General features: G+C 36.7%; 1 protein-coding gene across 3 annotated transcripts in view; it reads left to right on the forward strand.

Moving 5' to 3' along the window:
* STK3 (serine/threonine kinase 3) overlaps positions 1–24,100 on the forward strand; it is a 133,527-nt gene that overhangs the window by 47,119 nt on the left and 62,308 nt on the right. For all 3 annotated transcript variants that reach the window (XM_068184134.1, XM_068184125.1, XM_068184120.1), the window contains exons 7-8: positions 17,102–17,239; positions 19,134–19,259. In XM_068184134.1, the coding sequence (XP_068040235.1) occupies positions 17,102–17,239; positions 19,134–19,259 (264 nt within the window). The remainder of the gene's footprint in view (positions 1–17,101; positions 17,240–19,133; positions 19,260–24,100) is intronic.

Below are 24,100 nucleotides of genomic sequence, written 5' to 3' on the forward strand. Positions count from 1 at the left end.
TGGAGACATCAAATCTGGAGCTAAAAACAAGCACTGAAAATACCTTGCTTTCTGTTTAAATTTGAGAATTGTTACCTAGGCTCTGCTACTGTAGTGTACACACAGGATGATTTGACTTCTGCATTATTCCCTTCCCTAGCTTTGTTTTGCTTTCATGATAGGAATCAAAAACTCTATCATAATTTCATGATTGCTATATCCAAGATGGTGTTTAGTTAAAAGAAAAATGTATTTAATTATTTATTTGTATTTCACTACTTATTTATAAACATGTGGGGAATTTTAGTATTATGTTTGTAAGAATTCTACTAGACTTTTGACGTTGAAATGGGAGCTTTTGGTTGCTATTGAGGCTTCAGAATTTATTAACAAATTCATCTGTAAGAGAAATTTGTTTAACAGAGTAGAACATTATGTTTCTAATGCCTTTGCATTTCAGATGGTGATGGTTTAAATTATGACACCAGCCCTGTGCCTTAGGGCTTGCAATTCTGTAACTTTTTTCAGATGCATCAACTAAGCATTGCCTAATTTGTTATGAAATTGGAAGAAAAGTTGTTCAATAATTCTTACTAAGTTGTGCTGCTAACATCTGTTTCCTATAAAATACTGGTAATATGATAAGAATTGAAAGAATTGTGTGATTACTAGTTTCAAATAACCATTCCAGTGATGGTCAACCAAAGATGGCTTTTCTTTCACTGAGGGAGTCATTTGAATGTATGGGGTGTTAAGTCCAAATGGTGGAGAAAGCTAATGCTGGTGGGGTGATATGCAAGGGTAAGGTGTGTTGGTTTTGGATGCTGTTCTTTACAGAACCTCTGGCAAATTTAGGAGTTAAGTTATATGTTTTCTATTCTTAAATTTATCATTAAGTGTGTTTATAATTTAACTAAAGAAATTTATTGAGTATTCACTAAAAAAATGAAGCTGACTTCTTGTTACAGACAGTTTAAATATATGTGGTTGGATTTTTTATTTTTAATCACTGTTTTTAATATGTTTGAGAATAGTGGTTCTCAAAAAAAAATTTGTGTCATTTGGCAGGTATAGGCATCTGTTCTAGAAATTGAAGGTTTTAAATGGCCTTGTTTAGAGCCAGAGTAATGGTTGGCTGGTCCCCTACCATAAGTTAAAGCCAAATTTTGAAACTTAGTCTGAGTTGTTTAGGTCAGGCAAGATGTGCTCAGGAATATTCTTTCTTTTCCCAATTTTCATATGAATTTTCATCTCTTCCACCTCCTTTCGTGTCCCCGGTGCTTTGGCCAGGCAAAGGGGAGCTCTCCAGCATGCAAGCAGAGAAGAGGTAAGTCACAGGGGTGAATCTTGGCAAAGCCTCCTTGAGAGATTGGAGTTCTGTTTCACAGAGAAGATCAGAACCCAGCCATGACGATTCCTTCACTGGGGGAGCCTCTGCTTTCAGATTTTTCCATAGTAGTAGTTTGACTTGTATTTTGCTGCCTCTGCACACCAGCTTCTTAAAGAGAAAAACCGGTGAGTTCAGGGTGTGCATGTGAGTAGCTAACGGATGTGACTGAGAATTTTGAGAATTCACCATTCCTTAACTGCTGTACCTTGTGCTCATGTAACCTAGAGTTATGCTTCATCTCCAATACAAGCAGCCTTGCTAGGGAAATACAGGCAAATCTTGTTCAGAGGTAGAGCAGTGAGTTTTAAAAACTTGAATGTAGAAGATGATAAGGAACCTTAGTATTTTCAGATGAAAATGATAATTGTATTCTTTGTATTTTTCCCATGGTTGCAAGCTACTTCCAGACGTGTGGAAACCTGCCTCCATTGAATGAAGATGAAGGAAACCACACATTTTTATTGTTACTGGGTTTTTTTTTCATATCTATATCTACAGAGTTAGTTCTTTGAGAGGAATATGTGTGTATATATAAAATCCATAAACATATCTCCATATCTATAAAGAAAGAGCTTAGTTTCTTATATGCAGGAATATATATTTACATATTGATGTATCTCTCAAAGAGCTCTGTATAGATAGACAGACACAGAGGAGTTCTTTCATTCTATATATTTGCAAATAATGCCCTGTTAAAAGTGGCTCTTTTCAGTCATGCAGAAAATGAGTGTTTAATTATTTTTAGTGTCCATGTTTAATAACACTTGGAAGGCATTGTTTGTTCAGCAGCTTGCAGAGGTCTCCTTGGTGATCATATGAGTGCAAACTGTTGATTTTTATATAGCCCTTCACAAAATGTTTATGCCTAAGAGCTCCAGTGTAGTTAAAGCTGTATCTAATACTAAACGGAGACACTCTCAATTTCACTGCCAAGAATGGATTCCCAAGTAATGCTTAACTACTGTGTAGAAAATTAGTCTTCTTAGGCATTTTCTGGATCAATTGGACGTCAGATAGGTCATTTGGAGTGGAATTTGACAGAGAACCTGGTAAATCATCCTGTATTTATCTGTACTGCTGGGCAGATTCACATGAAAACTTTCAATCTGGCTCTTTTTTTATGAAAGACCTAATTACAGGCATTGAACATCTGAAGGAATTTATCCTGGATTTATCCTGTCTAAAACTTTTGCTGCTGTTTTTAAGATCAGCTTCTTAGTTTAATCTGTGTTTGAATTTCAGCTCAAGCAATTGACCTTTCTCTTTATTTTCTTGTCTTCTAAATCATTACCTGTGTCAGTCTAATATAGGCATTACATAGCCTGTAATAGTCCCAGCAGTCTGTAACAGGTATGTTCATAGTCCCTCTCTTATTTTTCTGTGTAAAGAAAAGGTGGAACAATCTCACATGTCCCTTTCCTTTTGTATGTCAGTTGATTTTGGCTTGATTGTGGAGTTTGCTGCTGCTTAAAATAAAGGCTTATTTAAAATAAGTGAATAATTTCTACCAAGTGAGTGCTCTTTATCCTGGCTAGGTAGCTTGTTTAATCATCTTTATGCCATTCCTAGTTAGGTTTTCATATTCCCTTTAACTTATGAAGGCCAATTTCCTTCTTCAGTGAGCATATCCATTTAGGGACAAAGACGATAATTTACTAGACATTGGACTTGGTGGTGGTCTTGGTTAGGCAGTGCCTGGGGCTTTGCCACAGGAAAGGCTCTTTGGAGTGTGCTGTGCTGCTTTCGAGTCATTGTTTCAGTCCATCACCACACATAGTTCCTTGTAAGTAGCCAAGAGTAACTGCAGGAGGAATGATTAACATACCAGCCTCTGCGCTTTCTGGTGTCGCTGTCTGTTCTAGGGAAACCTTTGCTTTATGGTTTGCATTCAGTGCTTTCAGGTTGAGTGCTGTGTCTTCAAGCAGCGTGCCCAGCCTTTCTCTACCTGAAGTTTGAACCAATAGTCTTCTGCAGCTTTCCAGCTCTTGCTGTCTTCCAAATCAGTGGCTCTCATTTCTGATTTGTAACTGGTTCGGGTGCACTGTGCAGGTTGGTGTTTGGCTGAATATGTAGGGTTGCAGAGACAAGACATAAGCTCTAAATACAGGGATAGAGGAAAGAGTGTTCCTGAAATACATGGCACTCTTAATGCAAAGTTATATGATAGCCCTGTTTTATATTAGCATATTGCTCTGGCCTGGGTGAGTGGACTGTATGTCTGGAATTTGCATTCACCCTGTGCTAGCTTATAGGTGACTTTGAGAATCTGTCTGAGACTTTGGTTGCCTGGTATAGCTTCAGTCTTTGTCCTGTTCTAACAGTGAGAACATCTACCTCTCATCATTCACATTAGAAACTTTAGACATAAGAGCTCCTCTGTGGCCTGAGGACGCTATATGTAGAGATGACCGAGAGGACTGATATATTGAGAGGGATTGCTTTTTCCCAGGTGAGGATCAGTCTCCTGAGAAAGAAGTAAAGTGACGTTCAAGTCTCTGTGAAGGTCTTTGTTCCTTAAGCTCAATAGTGTAATATTTGTCAGGAATAGTTTCTGGCACTTTTCAGGAAAACATGAGTCTGGAACAATGTTTCCAAACTTACCCTTTGAGATAGGGGACTTCCAAAGGAGGTCTTTTTGCCTTGGAAATCCACAGGAAATAATGACTCTTCCCGTTTCACGTCAAGCTTTTTCTTTAGGATTTTTATCACTTGCGTTACTTCTCCATGTTTTAGCTTCCATGAGGAACTTCTAACTCAGTCCTGCTCTATTTGAGTGCTAGAAACCCTGTTCAGCTAGGAAGTGTTCTGGAGCATACCTGAGGTATTCAAAAGCCATCTGGACATATTCCTTGGCATCTGCCTCTGAGTGGTCCTGCTTGGTTGGGAGGATTCAACAAGATGACCTCCAGAGGTCCCTTCCAGTATCAACCATTCTGTGACTGTGTTGTCTCTCAGAAATTTTTGAATCTGTAGTCATTTCCTTCAACCTGCACCTTTTAATAATTTTAATTTCCTTATTTTACACCTTGGATCTGAGGAGGAATGGAGGAGTTTGATTAACTTTGTGACTCTGTGTGGACTTTTGTAGGGATTAGGTTATTATTTTCTTATGCTGAGAATCTACGAGCTGATACTTTTTTCAAATTGCATGTGTCCCTCAGGTAACATAAATGTCATTCATGCTTTATTTTTCTACTTGCTTAGGAATATTTCTTGCCTCTATTGTCTCTGCTCTAAGGGAGCTTTCTAGATACTCATAGGCTGGATAGAGGAATTTCTGTGAAGCTGCTCGAGTGGAATGAATACATACAATTAGAGCAAGAGAGAGAGATACAAGATCTTCACCATTTTCAAAGTGTACCTTTCTCAGATCTGCAGAGCCTTCACTTGGTGGTTGTATACACATGTTGTAAACTATCCTGCTATTCAAAGGCTATTCAAGCAAGATGAATCTTGAAGATGCTCTTTGGGATGCTTCATGTGAGCTATGCAGTTTACTCAGCGAATAGTTATATTGCTGGTTGAGCCAGGAGTATGATTGCTAACGTATCATTTGAAGAGAGAGGAAAGGCCATTTACATGTAACTGTATATGGCTGCCGTGTCTTGAAGAACCTTTGCATTCAGAAATCCTTTCCCCTGTCTGCCCTGAGGTATTTTGTATAAACTGAGGACAAGCTGCTAGGAATTAAGGGTATGATATGGCCCATTTATACGATATCAGCATTTCTGGTCAGTGCTTCAACTATTGCTGTATTGTTTGCATACTTGAGTGATTGGAACAGCCACATTGCTAAACTGTATTTTTTTTCAGCAATATAAGCTATAGATTTTTGTTCCCTATGCAATTTGAGAAGGAATGTTATTTCTGTGTGTACCTGTAGTAACAGGGCTTTGCTTTCACTTTTTTTTTTTTCTCTGCAGTGTCAGTCATTGTAGAAAAGCTATGATACATGCCTTCAAATGGAACAAAATGCAGTAGGCTAAACCAGACTAACAAAAATGTAGAAAATATGAGTAGTAATTGTTTGAACAGGGCAGACCAGACCAGAGACCCAACCCCAACACTTATGAAATTTTAAAAAATATTCTAGGCTAAATAATGTGGGCGTCTTGACTTTAGATGCTTGCTATTTTTTTTGTCTTCTCTCTTCAGGTTTGTTTATAATTTGGTTTAAGCAAAGGAAAATAGATGCAAGGCCAGTTCACATTGTTGCAGATCTTTTCTCTCAGTGTCTGTATATCTTTCTGGCCTCCAAAATATCCTATGCTATGACTTTTTTTTCTTAATTATTAAGAATTTTTCTCTTCTGTGTCCTCGATATCTTGTAGAGTGATACCATGTAGATATAACTAAGTAGTTTATCTGCATGACTTCCTGCAGGATGGGCAATTCCTGTAGGATGTGCAGCATTTTGGAGATGACCAAGTCTAGTGGACATCTAATTAGCATTGGATGCCGTTAGCGTAATGCATTTTAATGAAAGTGTTGTGTTGTGCTTTCTTTCCTCTGTTCGGTGAAATTTGTTGGAAATGTAGCAGATCATATTGGTAGGAATAAGAGGTTGGTATAAAACCATGAGATTATACAAATCATAACTAATTTGTACAGTTCAGGGTGTTAACAGAATAACCAAGTAATGAGGCTGCTGCTTTATAATATGCATTACATTTTATTTTAGCAATTGATAATAGGGCTTGAGAGGTGGATAACTTCTGGGGAAAAAAAAAAAGATGCCAAGGTCCGGCAGACATGATTAGAAAGAATATCACTGACTGATTTGCAGTCAGGAGCACTAAGTCTAAACTGTTTTTTTATTTAATAACGTAGATCTTAGCTACTGTTTTGTAGCTAGTGTTTTTGTCAAAAGAGAATCAGTCCTTGATCACAACTAAGGCATTAAGAAAGACATATTGTTTATTTCTGTCTTGGAGATAAGCTTGAGGGTTTTCCTACTCCTCTGGAACTAGTTTCTCTGCATTATCAGTAAAGGTTATTGTATGGCTAATTACATGGCCGTTCAGGTTGATTTGAGAATACACATGTTGTTGCAGAAATAGAAGAGGCTTATTTTTAGTACTCACTAAATCTAGGGTGCTATGTTTTCCTTTTTTACTGTGGTATGTTCAAATGAGCAAGCTTGAAAAGGTTAGTTAGCCACTGGGGATATTAAAAATAAAGTGGAAACTAAATTGTTTGTACTACTTAGAGTATTAAAAATGTATATTTTTAAACTAAGTAGAGAAAACGGAAACAACAAAAACTTGGAATCTGTTCGTATCTATCACCTCAGGGTGGAAAGAGGTGACTTTTAAATGAGTACATTTCAATATGGGAAATCTAGAAGGCATGCAGAAAAAAAATGGTAGTTTTTAGCTTCAGATTTGTGTTTGATGTAAGTCAAAATGTAATTCAAGCAATTGTGTTCTGTAGCCACTGTATGACCTACCCAGCGGCAATCAGCCTCCGCCTTTAAAAAAAAAAAAGCCAATTGGCCTGTGTTTAGTTTACTAAATGTCATCTGGATTCAGTAAAATGCAAGTGACCTGCATTGAATTAGTATAATTGTAATACAAACAGAACATCTCATAGTTTTGGTCTCATACAGGAAAAGAGAAAGTTGGAGAGATTTTTCAGTTTGATAAATAAGACTGAAGATACAGAGTTAACTTTGGCTCGCAGTTCATTTTACTTTTTACTGTCTCTTAAAAAAATACATGGCAGCTGAATCTTGTGTGTACATTTTCTCTTTGGAATATTTTCTGGTTTTGGAAGAATCTTCCTGAGGATGTATGTCATATCACTTTGAATCATGAGCAATTGTTACCAATACCAGTTTCCTCAGACACGATGCTATTTCAGAGGGTTTTTTTTAATTGATTTTCCAAGCATGTCCAAAATTTGGTATATTGCTTTATTTCTGTCGTTTGGTAGCAGTTCCATGCCTTTTTGAATTCCACGATGTAGTTTATATTTTTCACATCCTGTTCCAGAGAGCAGTGCTTACACATACCAAGCTAACACAGTGCCTTGAAGAACTGAAGTATCAGCTCAGGCAGTATATTTGAATTTTAACTCTGTGATCTTCTACTATTCAGTTTGGTTTAAATGGAGTGTTAGTTTTTTAGTATTTATTTAGTTAGTAATTATGAAAGTAATACTATGCTTTGGTTGTACTTCTCTTTTCATTTGGATATTCACATGTCCAGATTTTAGTTTGTAATGCCTCTCACTGCATCATGGCCTATGGAATAGAAAAAATAGTTTTATTGTAGCAACTACATTTCCTTACAGGAAAGAATGTGGCTACTACACTAGATAGCAATGAAATTTAAGGTTCTACAATATAAATGACATTTATTTGAAACTAGTAGGGAGAATACTGGAAGCATTAGCAAGGCAAGGACAGTAGCATTGGTTTTTGTATGTACCTGGTAGCTGGGAAAGCAACACCATTGAGTCTTGTATTCTCTCAGTACTTTGAGAGTCAGTGGAGCAGAAACAGGAGAGGTTTTCATTCTCCTCTTGAAGGTAGACTGTGCTTTAAGATATAAGAACTCAATTACTCTTTCATAGACTACCAAATCTGTAATTAATTAGTTGTTTTCATTATGTCAGTAGGATTTTGGCATTTAATGTCTGGAATTTTGTAATCTGTCAGTTTAATTTTAGTTCTTAGTTTGCACACTGCAGGTGAATGAATTGTTTTGCTTTGTGCTGGTGGTCAGCTTTTGCTGTCACATGTTCATCTGCTGCCTTTGTAAAAGGTGAAGTAGGAAGCAGCACGCTCTGTTGAAAGGCATTGTTCCTTTGTGTTTCATGTTTCTTGTGTTAAACGTGGTCATTCTGTTTCTTTACCTAGGCTGACCAAACATGATAATCCCCCCCCCCTTTTTTTTTAACTTTATTTTTAAACTTAATTTTATATGAGCACAGGGCAAATGGGAAGGTGGTGGTGCTGGAAAAGATCTTCAAAACACACACCCAGATTTTGATAATGAAATTTTGAAACTGTGTTTGTTTATATTTTTTGTAGAAAAAAACAACAAGTTCTGGAACTTATTGAGTAGTTTATTGGCAACTTTCCTACCATGTAACCTGAATATTCCTTGTTAAAATTTAAACTCATTAGCTCCTCTTCGGTTTTTTATAGACTTTGTCCCTCTTTGAAGTGGCATTTAACATGTTGGTGACTGTTACTGTATCTCTCACTCCATCCTCCTCTTTAAACTGAGCAATCCTAATTCATTCAATCTTTTCTTGCAGAGTGGTTTTTTGTTTTGTTTTTAAATCTAAGCATTGTAGTTACTCTGTTTCAAACCATCTTAGGTCAGTTCACATGTCTGAAAGTTTGATGCCTGAAACGGAGCACAAAACTGATGCTGGAGGTCTAATGTACCCCAAATAAAGGAGAACTACCACATATTTCTTGAATGCCTTCTTTCATTACTACTGTCTGTGGTTATGTCAGAGATTTCACATTTAATGTCCAGTGAGTTTACTGCAGCTTTTTCTCACAAATATAAGTTACTCACTCCTTGATTCTTCTACTAGTAAATATAATTGCAAAAGCCGTTTTTCCACTTCCTGTCTCAGTAAATGTTAGTATGTCTCTGGATGTAATCATTGCCTCATTTTCTCAGAAACTACAGAAAATACTGTGGGAAGAAGAGAAAAGATTTTTTATTATAGTAAACTCTATTATTCCGATTATTCCTTTCTTGGAGGGAAAGTAAGTTTCATGTTCTGGTAAAAACTTGGAACCTTCTAGGCATAATGCATATGAATTTTCAGTACTGAATCAAACTATGGTGAAAGAAGACTAAATTAATCACAAGAGTATTCCCTGGATTCTGTCATACTGTGTGCACTTTCTGAACCATTTCCTTGTTCTGTAACTGATAAGAAAGTAGTTCAGTGCTGAAAAAAGTTGTTCAGTTTCAAGTTCATGTTCTTGATCTCACGTATTCTGTGACAGGAGTGAAGCAGTGATTATGTGATAGCAGGATGCTTCTGGCTGAGACGTGCCAATGTTCACAAAGACATCTTCTCTTAAGATTCCCAGCCACCTGTGTGGCTGGGAGATGTCCTTTAGGCAGTGAGTTGCCTAGCTCTTGAACAAGGATCTGTCATAATGTATAATTTAGTCTGAGAGACTCTTTAAGTGTTGAATTCTGAGGGTTTGAATTGAATTGGGCAGTGGCCTGAAGTGGCCTCATGTCTCGGTTACAGTGATTTTGATTTCCTCACAAAGAGGAGGTGTTGCTCATCACTATCAAAATGACATTTTCTCCTGTACAACAGTGTTTAAAAATACAGGTTTTTCCAAGTCTGTGTTAAGTAAAAAATCACATAGAAGTTTAAACCACTACAACAGATTCTTCTTTCTTAACTAAAGGTAGTTTAAAATCTAATTTTTTTCCTATCTCAACCCCCTTACTCACAAACACTTGCACCCCTCAAATAATACCTTAAAAACCCCACATATACATATATGCAGTGCACCCTTCTTTTCTTTCTCTCTCTGATAAAATGAATCTTGATCACCCAGTGCTGAAATTGAGGGTACTTTTCAGAATAAGAATAATGAAATAAATTTCAGCTCATTTAGGTTTTCCTTTTGGTGAATGAAATTATTAGAAATACTGTCCTAGATGGTGTCTGAATGTTGCAGTTCCTTTCAGCTGTTTGAAACTTAGGGTTTTTTTTTTGTAAGACTTGCTGACTTTCAACTGTTTCATTTTCCACTAGTGCTTGGATTTTTTTAAGTCATCAGGATTTAAAATTTTTTTTATGTCCAAGAACACTAAAAATATGTAGGCTTGCAATTATTGTGGATGTGAACTTTCAGTATAACCTTTCAATAAAATGTTTAATACTTACACTTTTTAGTACCTATAAGGGGTTATTTGCAATTAGGTGTTTTCCTCTGAAAATTCCTGTAGTTGTCAATTAAAATTCAAAACTGATAGCTGACTGGGTAGTTTAAACACAAAATCTTGAGTAGCCTGAAATTATTCTTGTTTTTACTTGAAAAATTTCATTTATCTAAAACACTTGCCCCCCTCACTCCAAAAAAACCCCAAGGAAAAAACAAAAAACCCTAGTGAAGCCAAAGAAGGATTCAAATACCTTCACAAAACTGCAGATTTCCCCATGCTTTGTTTTTCATTTCTACAGATTTGAAAAGGCATTTGTTGTCCTGCTTTCAAGGATCTAAGTTGAAGGAGGGAAGAATTTTGAAGAGCAGGTTGCTGACTGTGTCTTCTTTCTGTTGAAATGTCACTGACGTCAATGACTTGCACCTTGCAGTTGAAATGGGAACCTGAAGGTTACATCTCTAAACTAAAAGGACAATGTTCAGTTGAATGGCAGAATTCAGGAACCTTTTGTGTTGAAGAACGGAGCTCAGGAAATCAAAATAACCCTACTCAATTGGACAGAGAAACTGAAACTGTTCCATTTCAAAATAGAAGATGGAAAGTTGGGACAAAATAATAGTAAAAAAACTACAGGCAAAAGTAATGGAGAGTTCCCCAAATATTGTTTAAATATTTTAGAATAAAACCTGGAGTAATATTGATAGGTCTGCTGTGCTTGAAGGGAGAGGGAGAAGGAAGAAGCAAAGACAAGGAGGTCAGTGCAGATTTGCATACAACTCCATGAAGTAATATGTTGAGTAGCTTTCAGATATCTTTGGATAATACAAGTGATGGGTTGTAAGAGGTCAAGAAGCTTTTAAAAATGAAAAAAGAAATAGAAAAACTTGTATATTAATCAACTGGCAGTAAGTCAGCATGCTGAGGTGATAGTTCTGGGAGCAGATTGGTGGTAATAAATATTTTTGTTACTCATCTGATAAAATGGTTTGATAATGAACCGGCATATATGCAGATACCATGATCCTTTTAGCTGAGTTAGCAGGAGGAACTTACTCTTTGTCTTGATAATTGCATAGCAGCCAGTACAATAAATCCTGTCCTTTAAATATATCAGTGGTGGATATGGTAGAAGTTAGGAAATGTGATGGGACTTAAAAATCAGTTTTCTAAATAAGTGTGTTTAAAACCAGATATGAAAGACCCCAAAATGAATGGACTTGTGGCCTTAACTTGTTCAAGCTGCTATCACATAACAAATGATCTGTAATATTCTTTGGAAATTGAAAGCAATTTTTTAGCATCAAAGAATATGTCAATTTGGAAGGGACCCACAGGGTTCCTTAGTCCAAATCCTACCTTAGTAGGAAGAGTAAACTCAGAGGTGAATCTCAAGACACTGTTCTGTGGCGTGACAGTGCTAACAAGGCAAGGGTTGATTCTTTTCAGTAGATTTGCAATTGCACTTACTATTGGAAAATGTTTGAGATCAGTATCTTTACATTCTTGACCTGTTGTAATACTGTCAGAATTTTATAAGCTTACTAGCAATAATAAATATGCAGGTCAATGTAAATAGCTTATCTTTCAGTAACCCATCTTTGCTGTTAATCATGAGAATAGTCTTCCCATTATGTATCTTTTCTCTGTGTTTATTACATTATTACTTTACATCTTAAGTGAATTATACTTTGATTTGATCATCAAAGGTCATTATTCCAGAGGGAAGCTTATGACATTGAATGGCGGTTAAACCACTGGTAAGAGTTGTAGTTTGTTTTGTTCAGTTTGGTTTTTTCCCTATGGTGTTTTGTTTTATTTTTCAAGTGCTCCTAGTGTTAATATATGTAATTTTATAATAAAGTAATTTAAATGTAATTTTAACTTACGTAGTATTGTGTACATGGTTTAATCAGTGGCCATTACTAAAAACTATAAAAGTAAGCACAGTAGATTGCATGTTAAACGTCACGCATATTTCCCCTCATTAGGATGAAAAATTTTGTCATTTATTGTTTGTCTAGAACGTCCCTGAACTGAAGTTTCACTTATCCCTTCCTGCATTTAATCCCGTATTGATAATTCTAGTAAGAATCAACTTGGATTAGGTATGTGATAGATCTCTGATGGAACCAGGCCTGTTTGTAGTTCTGCACAAAAGGTGTGAGTACAATAGATGATCTTCATCAACATCTGTGGTAGCAGATGGGAGGAAGAAGCAGTGATTTTTAGGATGCTTCTAACAAATAAATCTGTTATCTACTATGAAGCAGATTATGAACCAACTTTCTTGACTTCAAACACATGAGATGTTGTTCAGTAACTTTATTTTTCACTGTGTTGCAATATTGTAGTTCTGAATGAATAAAAACAAAACAAACAGAAACCCCACCCAAAAAGCCACACCAAGAAAACATGCTCAGCAAAGAAAATCCAGTGTAGAACCTTCTAGTATTTCACCCTTCTCCATGCTGATGTTTCATTCTTAGACAGCTGATGAGTTGTGTAACTCAGTCAATGGTGTTTTAGTAGTCTTTTTGAAAACTATTCAACAAAGGAGGGAGGTTCTATGATGTGTATCACAAAGAAGAGAAAAATATGTATTTCAGGTGATTCTTTGTTTCCAAAGTTACTAAAATTTTGCAGTAATCAATATTTAACTCTGCCAGACTTAAATAGGTTTTTGTACTCTGAAATGTGTTACTGAGTTTAAATGTCTTTTGGTGTTTGTTTCCTACTGTAGATTGCTGAACTAAGTAGTATAATTTTGCTTCCAAAAACTATGAAGTCACAAACTGATGTCATGTATCCTTACCCTGTTTATAAAGATTTCTCTGTAGATTCTAGCAATGAAGCTTCACAGCATGAAAATTATAAAATCACCACAATATAGAAGTCTTCATTGTCCTCTTCAGCAGCATTTATGATACTGGGTAGATTTTCTGCTTTTTATTACAAATAACTTATTTCAGCTAAGTAATAGAGATAAGTTATTCAAGGAACTAAAAGCCAGAAGACACGGTACCTCTACAAAATTGCTGTTGATCACTTAATGTGTTTGTGGACTGTGTGAAATACAGATATATTACCCTGACTGACTAGAAGAATGAGCTGCAAAGATTTTCTGATTAGGAATTTCCATGTGCGGTATATGAGCATCTCATTTTTCTTTTGGCGTTTCCTAATTCATCATCATCACCATAATTACATTTTCACGCCAATAAAATTGTCTGTAAAAAAACCTTCATACTGAAAAAAACCCTGTTTTCAGCCTGGACTTAATTTAAAATACTAGGCCCTTTAAGAATAATAAAAAGAAAATGCTGGGCTGACTTGTGCATTTCTGCTCTCATTTAAGACCTGGTTCTCAGTCTGGTATTCAACTTAGTTGTAACTGCTGGTGATTGAGCATGGAAGTGCTACCAGGGAACACATATGGTAGAAACTGTGTTGGATTGCCCAGTGCCCCTTTCAGAAGTGGCCCCAAAAGCTGTCCTGGATGATTTTATCTCCACCCCCCCCCCCATCTTTCGTCATACAGATATTATAATCTACCTTGAATTCTGGTTTCACTGCAAGGTGAAGGATTTGCCTCAGACCAATGTGTGAAGAATTATTCAAAGCAGAATTGGGCTCAAGGTTCAGAGGGGGAAGGACCAGTCCAGGACAAATTTGAAATTAACTCTATATTATAGGCAGGTGAACACAAACACAGATTAAGCTGATCCTTCTTGCAACTTTCAAGATTTCTTTCTCTTTTTAAAGATGATTGAATGGTTAAACCTGAAGACTGAGTCAGTTTTACAATCTAATTCTTTGGTTGTATATTTGTTGTGTTAATTGTGTAAGATTTGCCCTTCTGTCTCAGAAATGTGAGGCAATGTGGAAGGTGATGGTGAGGGTGGGAGGGAGAAAAGAATCAGCCCCAGCTCTTTATAAGTATGTCAGAACCTGCCCCATCTGTTGAACAATTTCCTCCTAACATTACCTGTAATTGGAACTTCCAGTTCAGCCCATCTAGTTGGGTGGATAGTAGCTTATATTTGGTGTTTCTTCCTAGCAACATTTGCCTAACACTGGCTGTATGAGCACTGTCCTCAGCCCCACTGTGAGAGCTACAGTAAAACGAATAGCTGTGGGAAACTTCTGAGAAAATTACAAGTGGAGTGGAGGTAAAAAAAAAATACTACAAGTAATAGTTTGGGAAAACGCAGGGACTGGAGAAATCTAAGGTAAGATGAAAGAAACGTGAAAAAAAACCCAAGTATTTCCTGCTTCCATTGGCACCCAGAGTGATTGAAATAGCTTAGTTTTGTTTTAAAATAATATATAGTTATTTTAGGATAAAAGTTACCTTTTGGACAAGAAGTGGAAGCAAAAAGGAGGAATAAGTTCCTGTCAGATAAGTGTTTTGTTTTTATTCCTGGAGATTTGGGACTATCTTTATAATTCTCCAGTGATTGCTTTGCAAGCCTCTTGAAAGGACACAAGGTAGTTGAAAGCTAAATCATAAACTATTTGGAAATAGGAGAGGAGCTTAACTTTTCTGCCGAGAAATATGCAAACCAAAATTAGGTAGTAGAGAGGGAAGGTGGAATTGAAACGTAGAATTTTAGGTTGGTTAATAGAATGGAGTGGTGAGAGCTGGAGGGAGAGGTACACGCTAGCAAGTGCATGGCATAATTACCAAGTTGGACTAAACAGTAAGTAGTTTCTGTGTGTTTTCTTGTATTACAAAAATGCATCTAATTTTTCTCTTCAGCTAATACAACTCATGTGACACAGTAGGATTTAAAAAAGCCTACAGTTTAGGCATTACACAGATATACATATTTCAATGAGTGTACAAAGCATAAGTGTGGATTTAGAACTCTAACACTTGAATATCTCCTTTTGTGGCTTTTGTTTCCTGACATAAAAGAATGATTCACTAATTTCCTCTTTCTTCTCATTGTCCTTTGTGAATGATAAATAAGTCAGTTCTTTGCTGTGGTTCTTAACTGCTGTGTATTTGAAGAAAATAATTGGCCAAGGCAAACATTTTTCCTAGAACTGTGGAGCTGAGTAGGACTCTGTAACTTAGCTTTGCTTACCTGTGAGGAGAGAGGTCAAAGTTTATGATCAAAGAGGAGGTACCCGTTTTGACACTACATAAACAGAAGTTGGTAGTATTCTGTTACAGCTGTGTGTTTTCAATCGCTACTGCAGAGATGGCTGTTAAGAATAGCTGGAGATAAGATCAAAAGTCATCAGTTCAAAGTTCAGAAGATATCATTAATTTCAAGGACAGAAACAGCTGAATTTGTTAGCCACTGCTTTTTGCCAGAAGCACTTCGCTTGTACTGACAATTAATCTTGCATCACAAGTGAGTTAGATAAGGCCAGTTACTGAGGGCCACGTTTCCTCTCTGAGTCCATATACTTGTTTGGCATGGCTGCCCACTGAAAATATAAAGCTGCTGTTGTAGCATACATTTTTATTAAACAAAATGGCAAGTTTTGTAAATGTTTAGCAACTATTCGGTACTGAATTAATTTTTCATTAATATGTTATTAAACAGTTTTTACATAATTTTGCATGGATTCCACTTTCCTTCAGAATATGAGAAGAATTTTCTGATGAGGGTTTGAATGAGTTCAACCAACTTTCAAGGCCAGTCAGAGTTCTTTAGAAGCTATGGATAAAAGCTCATTAAGATCTCTATGCCTTCTGCCTTTGTTTCAGACACAGGCTGAAGGTTCTAGTGCTTCTAATATGTTAAAAGTGTGCAGAGTCAGTTTTTTACCCTTTTCTGGGTTTGTATTTCTGCCTGTGCTTATAGAAAAACAAATTAAGTACTTTTACTCCCTGTGAGTTTGGAAAATGTGGTTGAATTGAACCTGAGTTTAGAAGTCAATGATAGCCTATTGTTCTTGTCAATTGACCTAGTTCTGAATAGTGTGTTGCTATCATGTGTAAGTCTTAAGTGATGATATTGGATGCATTTATTACATACAAAAGTTTAAAAAATTTCATTATTTTGCAGCAGTCTGTCAGAGTTGTACGGCTGTTTTCTCCCCAGCTGTGTGTATTTTTAGTTAGAGGAAAACCTGAAAATAATCATATAAAAATGGCACAATATATATAATCTTAGAGTAGGAGAAACCTTTTTTTTATATAGAATGAAAATTTTTATTCCCAATTGAAAAATCTGTTTGCATGTGGTTCTCAAGAGAAGAAATTTTTGTTGTATAGGTAAAATGGTGCATTTTCAATTTCAGGTAGGTTTTCAGTACTGTAAGACTTGTTACTTGATTATTTTATTTGTCCTATTTTAGTGTTACCTTAGGTCTTTTAGCATGTGTATTTAAATCTTACTTGGCCAAGTAAGTTTTAAAGCTCTGTCTGATGAATGATGAGTGCAAAAGGAAATAGCAATCCTCCCAAATTTCCTAAGCAATTCTCAAATAAAACTAAGTTCACTTAAGAGAGGAGAAGGTGAGCTTGACTGTTCACAGCAACTTTATATATGTGTTTAAACAAGCAGTGTTGTCATTTCTGCTAAGAATTTCTGAAAGAATATAATCATCTCTTCAGATTGATGAACAACAGTAGATTAAATAAGGAGCCTTTTGCTCAATGGGGTACAGTTTAAATAGAGAAAAATCTAATGGGAAGTAGTTATATTAATAACAGATGGATTTACTTTCTGAATCTTGATCTGACTAGAAATCCTTGCGTACTTAAAATTTGTCTTCCAGATTCTTTGCCTGATAAGAAAGGTGGATAAAGCAATTTCTTTTTTTTAACTTGGCTTCAGCTGCTGTGGTGATGTGTTTTGTTTAGACTTGCTATTGTTTGATTTTTATCTAGGCTATTTTTATGATTCCTACAAATCCCCCTCCAACCTTCCGGAAGCCAGAGCTCTGGTCTGATGAATTCACAGATTTTGTGAAGAAATGCTTAGTGAAAAATCCTGAACAAAGAGCTACAGCAACCCAGCTGCTACAGGTCAGTATTTAAATTACTGAGGAAAAGTGCATTTTATGTTTAGTTCCCCCCCCCCCCCCCCACCCCTCAAACCCAAAATGGTGTGAAATTTTGTAAGGGAAAATCGTATTTTAACTATTATTATGCCTTATTTAGTTTTCACTTTGGAGTCTTTTCTCTGTCAGCTCCTGTATCTCTGCCCCCATTTTATTTCTCTTTTTGCTGCTTCTAAAAAGTCATTGCTCATTAAATAGTTTAGGGCTGATTCTTGCTATTAATATTGGATCTTTGCTTTGTGATTAGGGGCCCTCAATAGATCTCAGGATTTAGACGAGTGTTTAGTAACAGAACTGAGCCCAGGTTACCCCTTTGTGTGGACCATGCATGGGGTATATTCAGTCTTTCCTTCTGGTCACGTCAGATTGAGCAGGCAGGTGGCTCTGTGTGCTGGAAAGGTGTGATGCAGATGGGCAGTATCATGAGTTTGTTCTTGGGCTAAGTTCAACCAAGTGGGCACTTGCCTGTGTGAGCCACAGTTGGCAGTGTGGACCTTTGGAGCAGGGCAGCGTATGCCAGTCTCTTGCTTCCTGTATGATTCTCCTGCTAGATTTATGCTGTGTTGAGCTAGCAATAGCAGCTGTTAAATTTTAAGTTCCAGTGAACTCCACTACAAAGAGAACAAAAATTTTGCAAAGTAGTTTTTGGTAATAAATCTGTCAAATTGGTAGATCATGCTATGAATATTTAATTTTCTACATTGCAAAATATGAAAATAGAGACCATGAGGTAAGTAAAAATTGAAAGTTTTAAATGTCTGTGTGATGTATAAACCAGTACTTGAGACCTCCAGGATGTGAAGTTCATATGGTTAGCTGAATACAGACAGCTGGATAGAAGAGACTTGCATTAATGTGGACAAGTAAAGAGAAGCCAACAAAAAAAAAGCTTCAGTATACAGTTTCTTTCCCATGCTTACTGACCAGAAAACCAGCTACTGTGTTTGTTCATCAGGAGTCTGTGTTGTCTTTTTCCCCAGCTGGAATTTGGAGCATACATGATGGAGCTAGAAGTGCTGTGAAAGTGTTTGAGTAGAAATGAAAGTACTGCTTGTGAGGAGAGGTCATGGAATGAAAAAGAGTAATTGAATTAATATATCAAGGGAGAAGATAGATAATAGGTGTAGTGCATGAGGCTTCATCAATTCTGTTCTTCATGCAACAGTTTTTAAATATTTAATAATATTTTTCTGAGGTGCTTAGTTATGTTTTGCCTAAATTGTACTTGCATATAATGATGCAAAACCAGATTTTTTCTAACAATTTGCAAAATGTGCAAATGGTATCATGCGCATTGTCTTAAATGAAGAAGCAATGTTTTAAATGACCTTGAATTAAAAATTAAACTTCCTGCTAAAAGTAAGGCTTTTTTTTTACTGGTTCCTCTTTTCAGCATCACAGATCAAGAAATATTTTATGACATTTAAAGTATAGGTTTGTTGAAGTAAGCAGCCACAGATGCTCTGATTAGAGCCACTAATTTATGTTCTCAATTTGTTAAGATTAATTAAATTATGAAACTGAATATCTGAAAAAGTTTGGTTTTCTATGTCAGATCATCACCGCTCTATTTACAACTTTCTGCATGGTTTCTCTGAAAAATTGTATCCTCAATCATGAAACAGTTAAATGATTACATTCCCCAAGGCTTGCAGTTATTAAAAATAGTTAAAGTAAAATTTTAGTTATGAAGCAGCTGAAAGATACTGTATGTTGTGTTGGTGTAGATTTTGGTTATTGTGTAATGCACAATCCTGTTTATCACTGAAATCTGTGGTGTTGAATAGGACTTGTAATTAAATCTGAAGCACAACTGCTTTAATGATATTACATATTTCAATGATTTTTTTTCCCCCCAGCATACATTTATTAAGAATGCTAAGCCAGTTTCAATTTTAAGGGACCTGATCACCGAAGCAATGGAGATAAAGGCAAAACGACATGAGGAACAGCAGAGAGAGCTAGAAGAGGAGGAAGAAAATTCGGTGTGTACCCATTTTCCTATAACCACCTATACTATACTTTACAGATAAGTTGCTAGTTTTTCCCTACTTCCTGTAGTTGTGTTAAAATACTTGTTTTTTTTACCAGTTTTCTTTGTAGTTTTAAGCCTATGAATTCTTAGTATTACACTGTTTAATTATGAGTAATGCTGTATAAGCCAGCTTTCAGCAGTATTCCATGAAATGTCTTAGTAACAAGCTTTTCTAGGAAATGGGAAAAGAAACTATGTCAACTTCAGCTATTCAGACTAACATTAAAACCCCCAAAATTGTTTGAGGCTCTGCTTTCATAGGTGGACTTCTAGACAAGTGGTTTAGTTTTTACTTCAGGGCACTTTGCTTGGTGTTTGGGTTTTTTTGGTTAAGTCTAATGCACAGAATAGTTAATGACAACACTCACTTAAGCAGTGATTGCAGTGTGGTTGAAACAAGTAACATAAAAATGGTGATGGCACTTCATTCTTCAGATGACATTGTCAGCATATGTTTGAGGAGAGAAACAGGTTGTGTGATAAGTAGGTTGCATTTAGAATTTTTTGGCAGTGTTAAGAATAAGTCTGTGTTCCTGGCATTATTACTCTTCCCTACATAGTTTATTTCAGGTTAGTCTTGAGCAATGCAGCAGAATGTGCTTCAGAGAAGGTATTGCCATACGTACAATGTATGGTCATTCAGAGTCATTCAGAAAGAACACAAGAGATGATGAAGACTGGAATGTTACAGCTTTGAGCAAACAGAAAAGAGCAGTGCAGTAAATGCAGTTTGTCCTATTGCAGAATCCTTGTTACAGAGTGCTCTGTGATGATTTATATATACGAATTCTTTTCAAGCAGATTCTGTGCAATCTTTTGTATCTCCACTAATCAATGTGGATGGCTGCATTTTTTTCTGTGCTAAGAGTGTGTTCTAAGAATATTGATAGCTTGTTTTTATAAAGGTGGTTTACTCTGAATAGTATTTGCTTAGTCAGTAATAAATAGGCAGGGAAGGCTGAGAAAATTTTTTTTACGTTAGGAAATTTTCCTCTCTGTGACTTGACATGCAGAGTTGATGTTTGTGACTTGACTTACTGAATAGTTTATTTTTGAAGATACTGATTTATTACTGACATAAAAATCTGGTATCTTTACTAGCTTGCTTTCATCTGTATTATTGCCTTCTGAACTAGAGATGTTAAATGCTTGGGCAATGTTGATGTCTTTTGCATTAATGCAAAATTAGGCATGACATCTGATGACTTGGTGTGAGGTTCAGATCACAGTGCCAGGCACAGTCCACACCAGCTAAGGATGTGGTGTACACCTCCCTCTCCCACTACTGCATGGAAGGGTGTAACACAAGTTTGCTTCACCTCAACTGAGGCAGCATTTAGCAACTCCTTATGGTTCTTGCATGGTTACAGAAGTCAGAACCTAACACTGCACTCCCCACTCAGCCACCCCCTCAGACTCCTTCCCTCCATGCTTCTGCAATTTAGTGTTCAGTGTAAGAGAATCTCAAATCCAGGATTGAGGCAGTAATCTGTTACTTGTGTTACCATTGTAGTAGGGAATTCTGCCGTGAGCTTTTGTGGTGCAGTAAGGGAACAAGTTATGAGTAAAAAAGACAGCAAGAGTCTGCTTGTCACTAAGTACAGAAGGTAAGTGCCTCAAATCTGAAAGTTACAGGAGTATCTTTGGTTAACAGGGCTGAGAAAACAGAATCACAAAGTGCTTGAGATTGGCAAGTACCTGAAGAGGTCATCTTGTCCAATCCTCCTACTTAAGCAGGGACACTGAGGTTTGGCTGCCCAGGACCATGTCCAGACTGCTTTTGAATATCTCCAAGGAAGGAAACTCCACAGCCTCCCTGTGTAGCTTGTGCCAATGCTCTGTCACCCTCTTGGTACAAAAAGTGTTTCCTGATGTTCACAGGAAACCTTCTTTTCATTATATGCCCATTGCCTGTGCTCCTGTCACTGGGAACCACTGAAAAGAGCCTGACTTCATCCTCTTTGCACCTGCCCTTCAGATATTTACACATACTGATGGGGTCCCCTAGAGCTTTGTGTTCTCCTGGTTGAGCAGTTCCAGCTCTCAGCCTTTCCTCCTGGGAGAAACGCTTGAGTCCCTTGATCGTCTTTGTGGCCCTCTGCTAACTCCCTCTGGTGTGTCCATGTCTCACATACTGAGGAGCCCAGAACTGGACCCAGCACTCCAGGTGTGGTGTCAGCAGTGAGGAGCAGAAGGAAGGATTGCTCACCACCCTGCACCTCCTGGCAACTTTGTCTAATGCAGTGCCTAATTTGTCTAATTAGCCACTTCTGTTAAAAAGATGGTTTGCTCTTAAAAAATGAGTGCTGTTGTAGTATATGGAAATGCTAAGTTTGTCATTTTTTTACTTAAAATAATAGAATTTTAGGGGCTATAAATCATATAGCAGTGCATGAGCAGCAACAAACCCAGAACCAGAAGTCAACTTCTGCTTGAAGAAACTGCTCTTCAATATAAGGCAGAAGGTCAGCGCAGTTGGCAGCTCAGCATTTGCATACCTTGCTCAATTTTTTTTTTTTTGTGATTCTGATGTAGAGGAGATCTAAAGGCCAGCCTTGCACAGGGCTAGAGGCAGCCCTGCCTGTAGTTGCACAGGATGTGAGAAAAGAGTAAAGGTTTGAAAACTTCATAGGCAAGGGAAGAGGCAAATTTGAGGCAGAACTGACTTCTCAGTACAAAATAGAGTGACAGAGTAGGAGAAAGCCATGAAAGCGGGCTTGTGAATGAGACTAATTAATTCAGAAAAGAAAGGTAGTAGAAAAATAGAAAGAAGAGCATGACTTCAGCACAGTGAAAGACAGAAAGGGAGAAATTGAAAAATAAAGCCTTGTAGTATTCCCTTCTGTGGAGGGATCACTAGATGAGACTTTTAAGATGACAAAAAGAGAAGGATGAGAAAGTATGGGTAAAAGCTTCAGCAACGTGTTCTTTCAGAATGCTTTTATCATCTTGGTATATGATGTTGTATACTACTTTTTATTTTTCACTGTGGATGCTGACTTCCAGGCTGTAATTGTTTAACTAATATTAATAATTAACACCAAGTGATTTTTACAAGGCCTGTTAAGAGAGATGCAAGAACATCTTGTAATGGACAAGAGGATGTCCAAGTGTTCTTGCTGTAAAGTTTATATTGAAGAATTAAACATTTTCAAAAATTTCCCATTATAATAGATCAATTAAAAGAAGATTTTTGTACCTACTATATAAAAATAATTTTGTGTATTTTTAATGCTATTGAGGTTTTTTTAGTTCCCTAAGTTTTCACACAGTTTTATGGTTCAAGAAAATAATCTGTAATAAGATTTGTAGTTAGGATGAAATATTTAACCAGTTATGAAAGCTGGTGATACTTGGTAGTAAGTTTGACTTTTGCTATCAGTAAATGTGTGTCTAATAGTTTTGTGTTACTTGGTAAGCCTTGAGTAAAAAAAAGTTTTGAAGTACTTGGTTTTAATAGAAAAAGCAAGGGTACAAGTGTTTGAAATGAAGAATATTGATGGTGAGGTGAGGAGGGATTTCCTCGTTGACAAAAACAGTTTTTGAAGTGACCTATGAATATCTTCCGTGTGTCACAATGCAGAACAAATTTTGCTCTGCACTGGTTATAATAATTGTTTGGTTATAATGCAGACTTCCTATGTCTTGCAGCAGTTTCAGTGCAGTACGTCATTGTAAGAAATTACAAATTAATTTGAGCAATAACACCAGAATCTTGTCCAGTTGCTGTCACCAAAGGTTCTGATCAGCCAGAAGTGCAAACTCATCCAAACTAGGAAACAGCAGCATAAACTTGTACCAGTGCCTGGGGGGGGCTACAAGAAAGCTGAAGGACTTTTTCCAAGGGCATGTAGTATAGGGGTGATGGCTTTTAATTGAAGGAAGTACATCGAGAATAGATATTAGGAAGAATTCTTTGTGGAGAGGGTGTGTAATACTAGAACAGGTTGCTCAGAGAAGCTGTGGATGCCCTATTCCTAAAGGGTTGTAGGTCAGGTTGGATGAGACTTTGAGCAATCTGATCTAGGTGAAGGTATCCCTGCCCATGGGGAGTTGATACTAGATGGTCTTTAATGTCCCTTCCAATCCAAAACATTCTGTGATTCTTTGACACTGTTACAATTTTCTTTTCAATTAAAGACATTCTCTGTAAAGTGTTTCTTGAATGCATATTGCTCATGTACTGCATAGAGGAAAACTGCTGAACATGTTAGGTGTAAGTGAAGCCTGCACTAAGTGGTATTCTGATTTTAGTTTTTTAAGCATACTAGGCAGAGGTTAATTAATGGACCCACAAGTTATTAGAGGAAACCAGGATAAAAATCTGGAAGAATAAAATTAAAGCATTACAATATTTGTGTTTGTCATTTTAGAAAAAGAAACAATCAATCCTCTAATCCCACACTTCACTTCAAAATGTTGTATAATTTGACAATAAGATCAAAGGCTGTGTCTTTCGTTTAATTTGGAACTTGTTTGTGGAACTGCTAGAAAAAGAGTAAACCAATTATTTCTGCACCTCTGAGTGTTTATTATTTTCCTTTTGGAAAGGGAAAGCAGATAATATGAGTGCCAGTTTGGTATAGTTGTTATACAGTTTGGCAGTGGATGAAGTGAGCAGTCCAGCATTCAGGGATAAAGAAAAATAACCCTTGCACATTCGTCTTCCTTATATATCAGTTTCATAGAACCCCTTAAGAAATACAGGGCTGCTTGTATGTAGTTTACATGACTGCATGATCCTATAGTTCAAATGGTAATACAGGTCTTGATAAGTCTGCAGTGATGGCA

Source organism: Anomalospiza imberbis, chromosome 1 (assembly GCF_031753505.1).
Source record: "Anomalospiza imberbis isolate Cuckoo-Finch-1a 21T00152 chromosome 1, ASM3175350v1, whole genome shotgun sequence".
Classification (NCBI taxonomy): Eukaryota; Metazoa; Chordata; class Aves; order Passeriformes; family Viduidae; genus Anomalospiza; species Anomalospiza imberbis.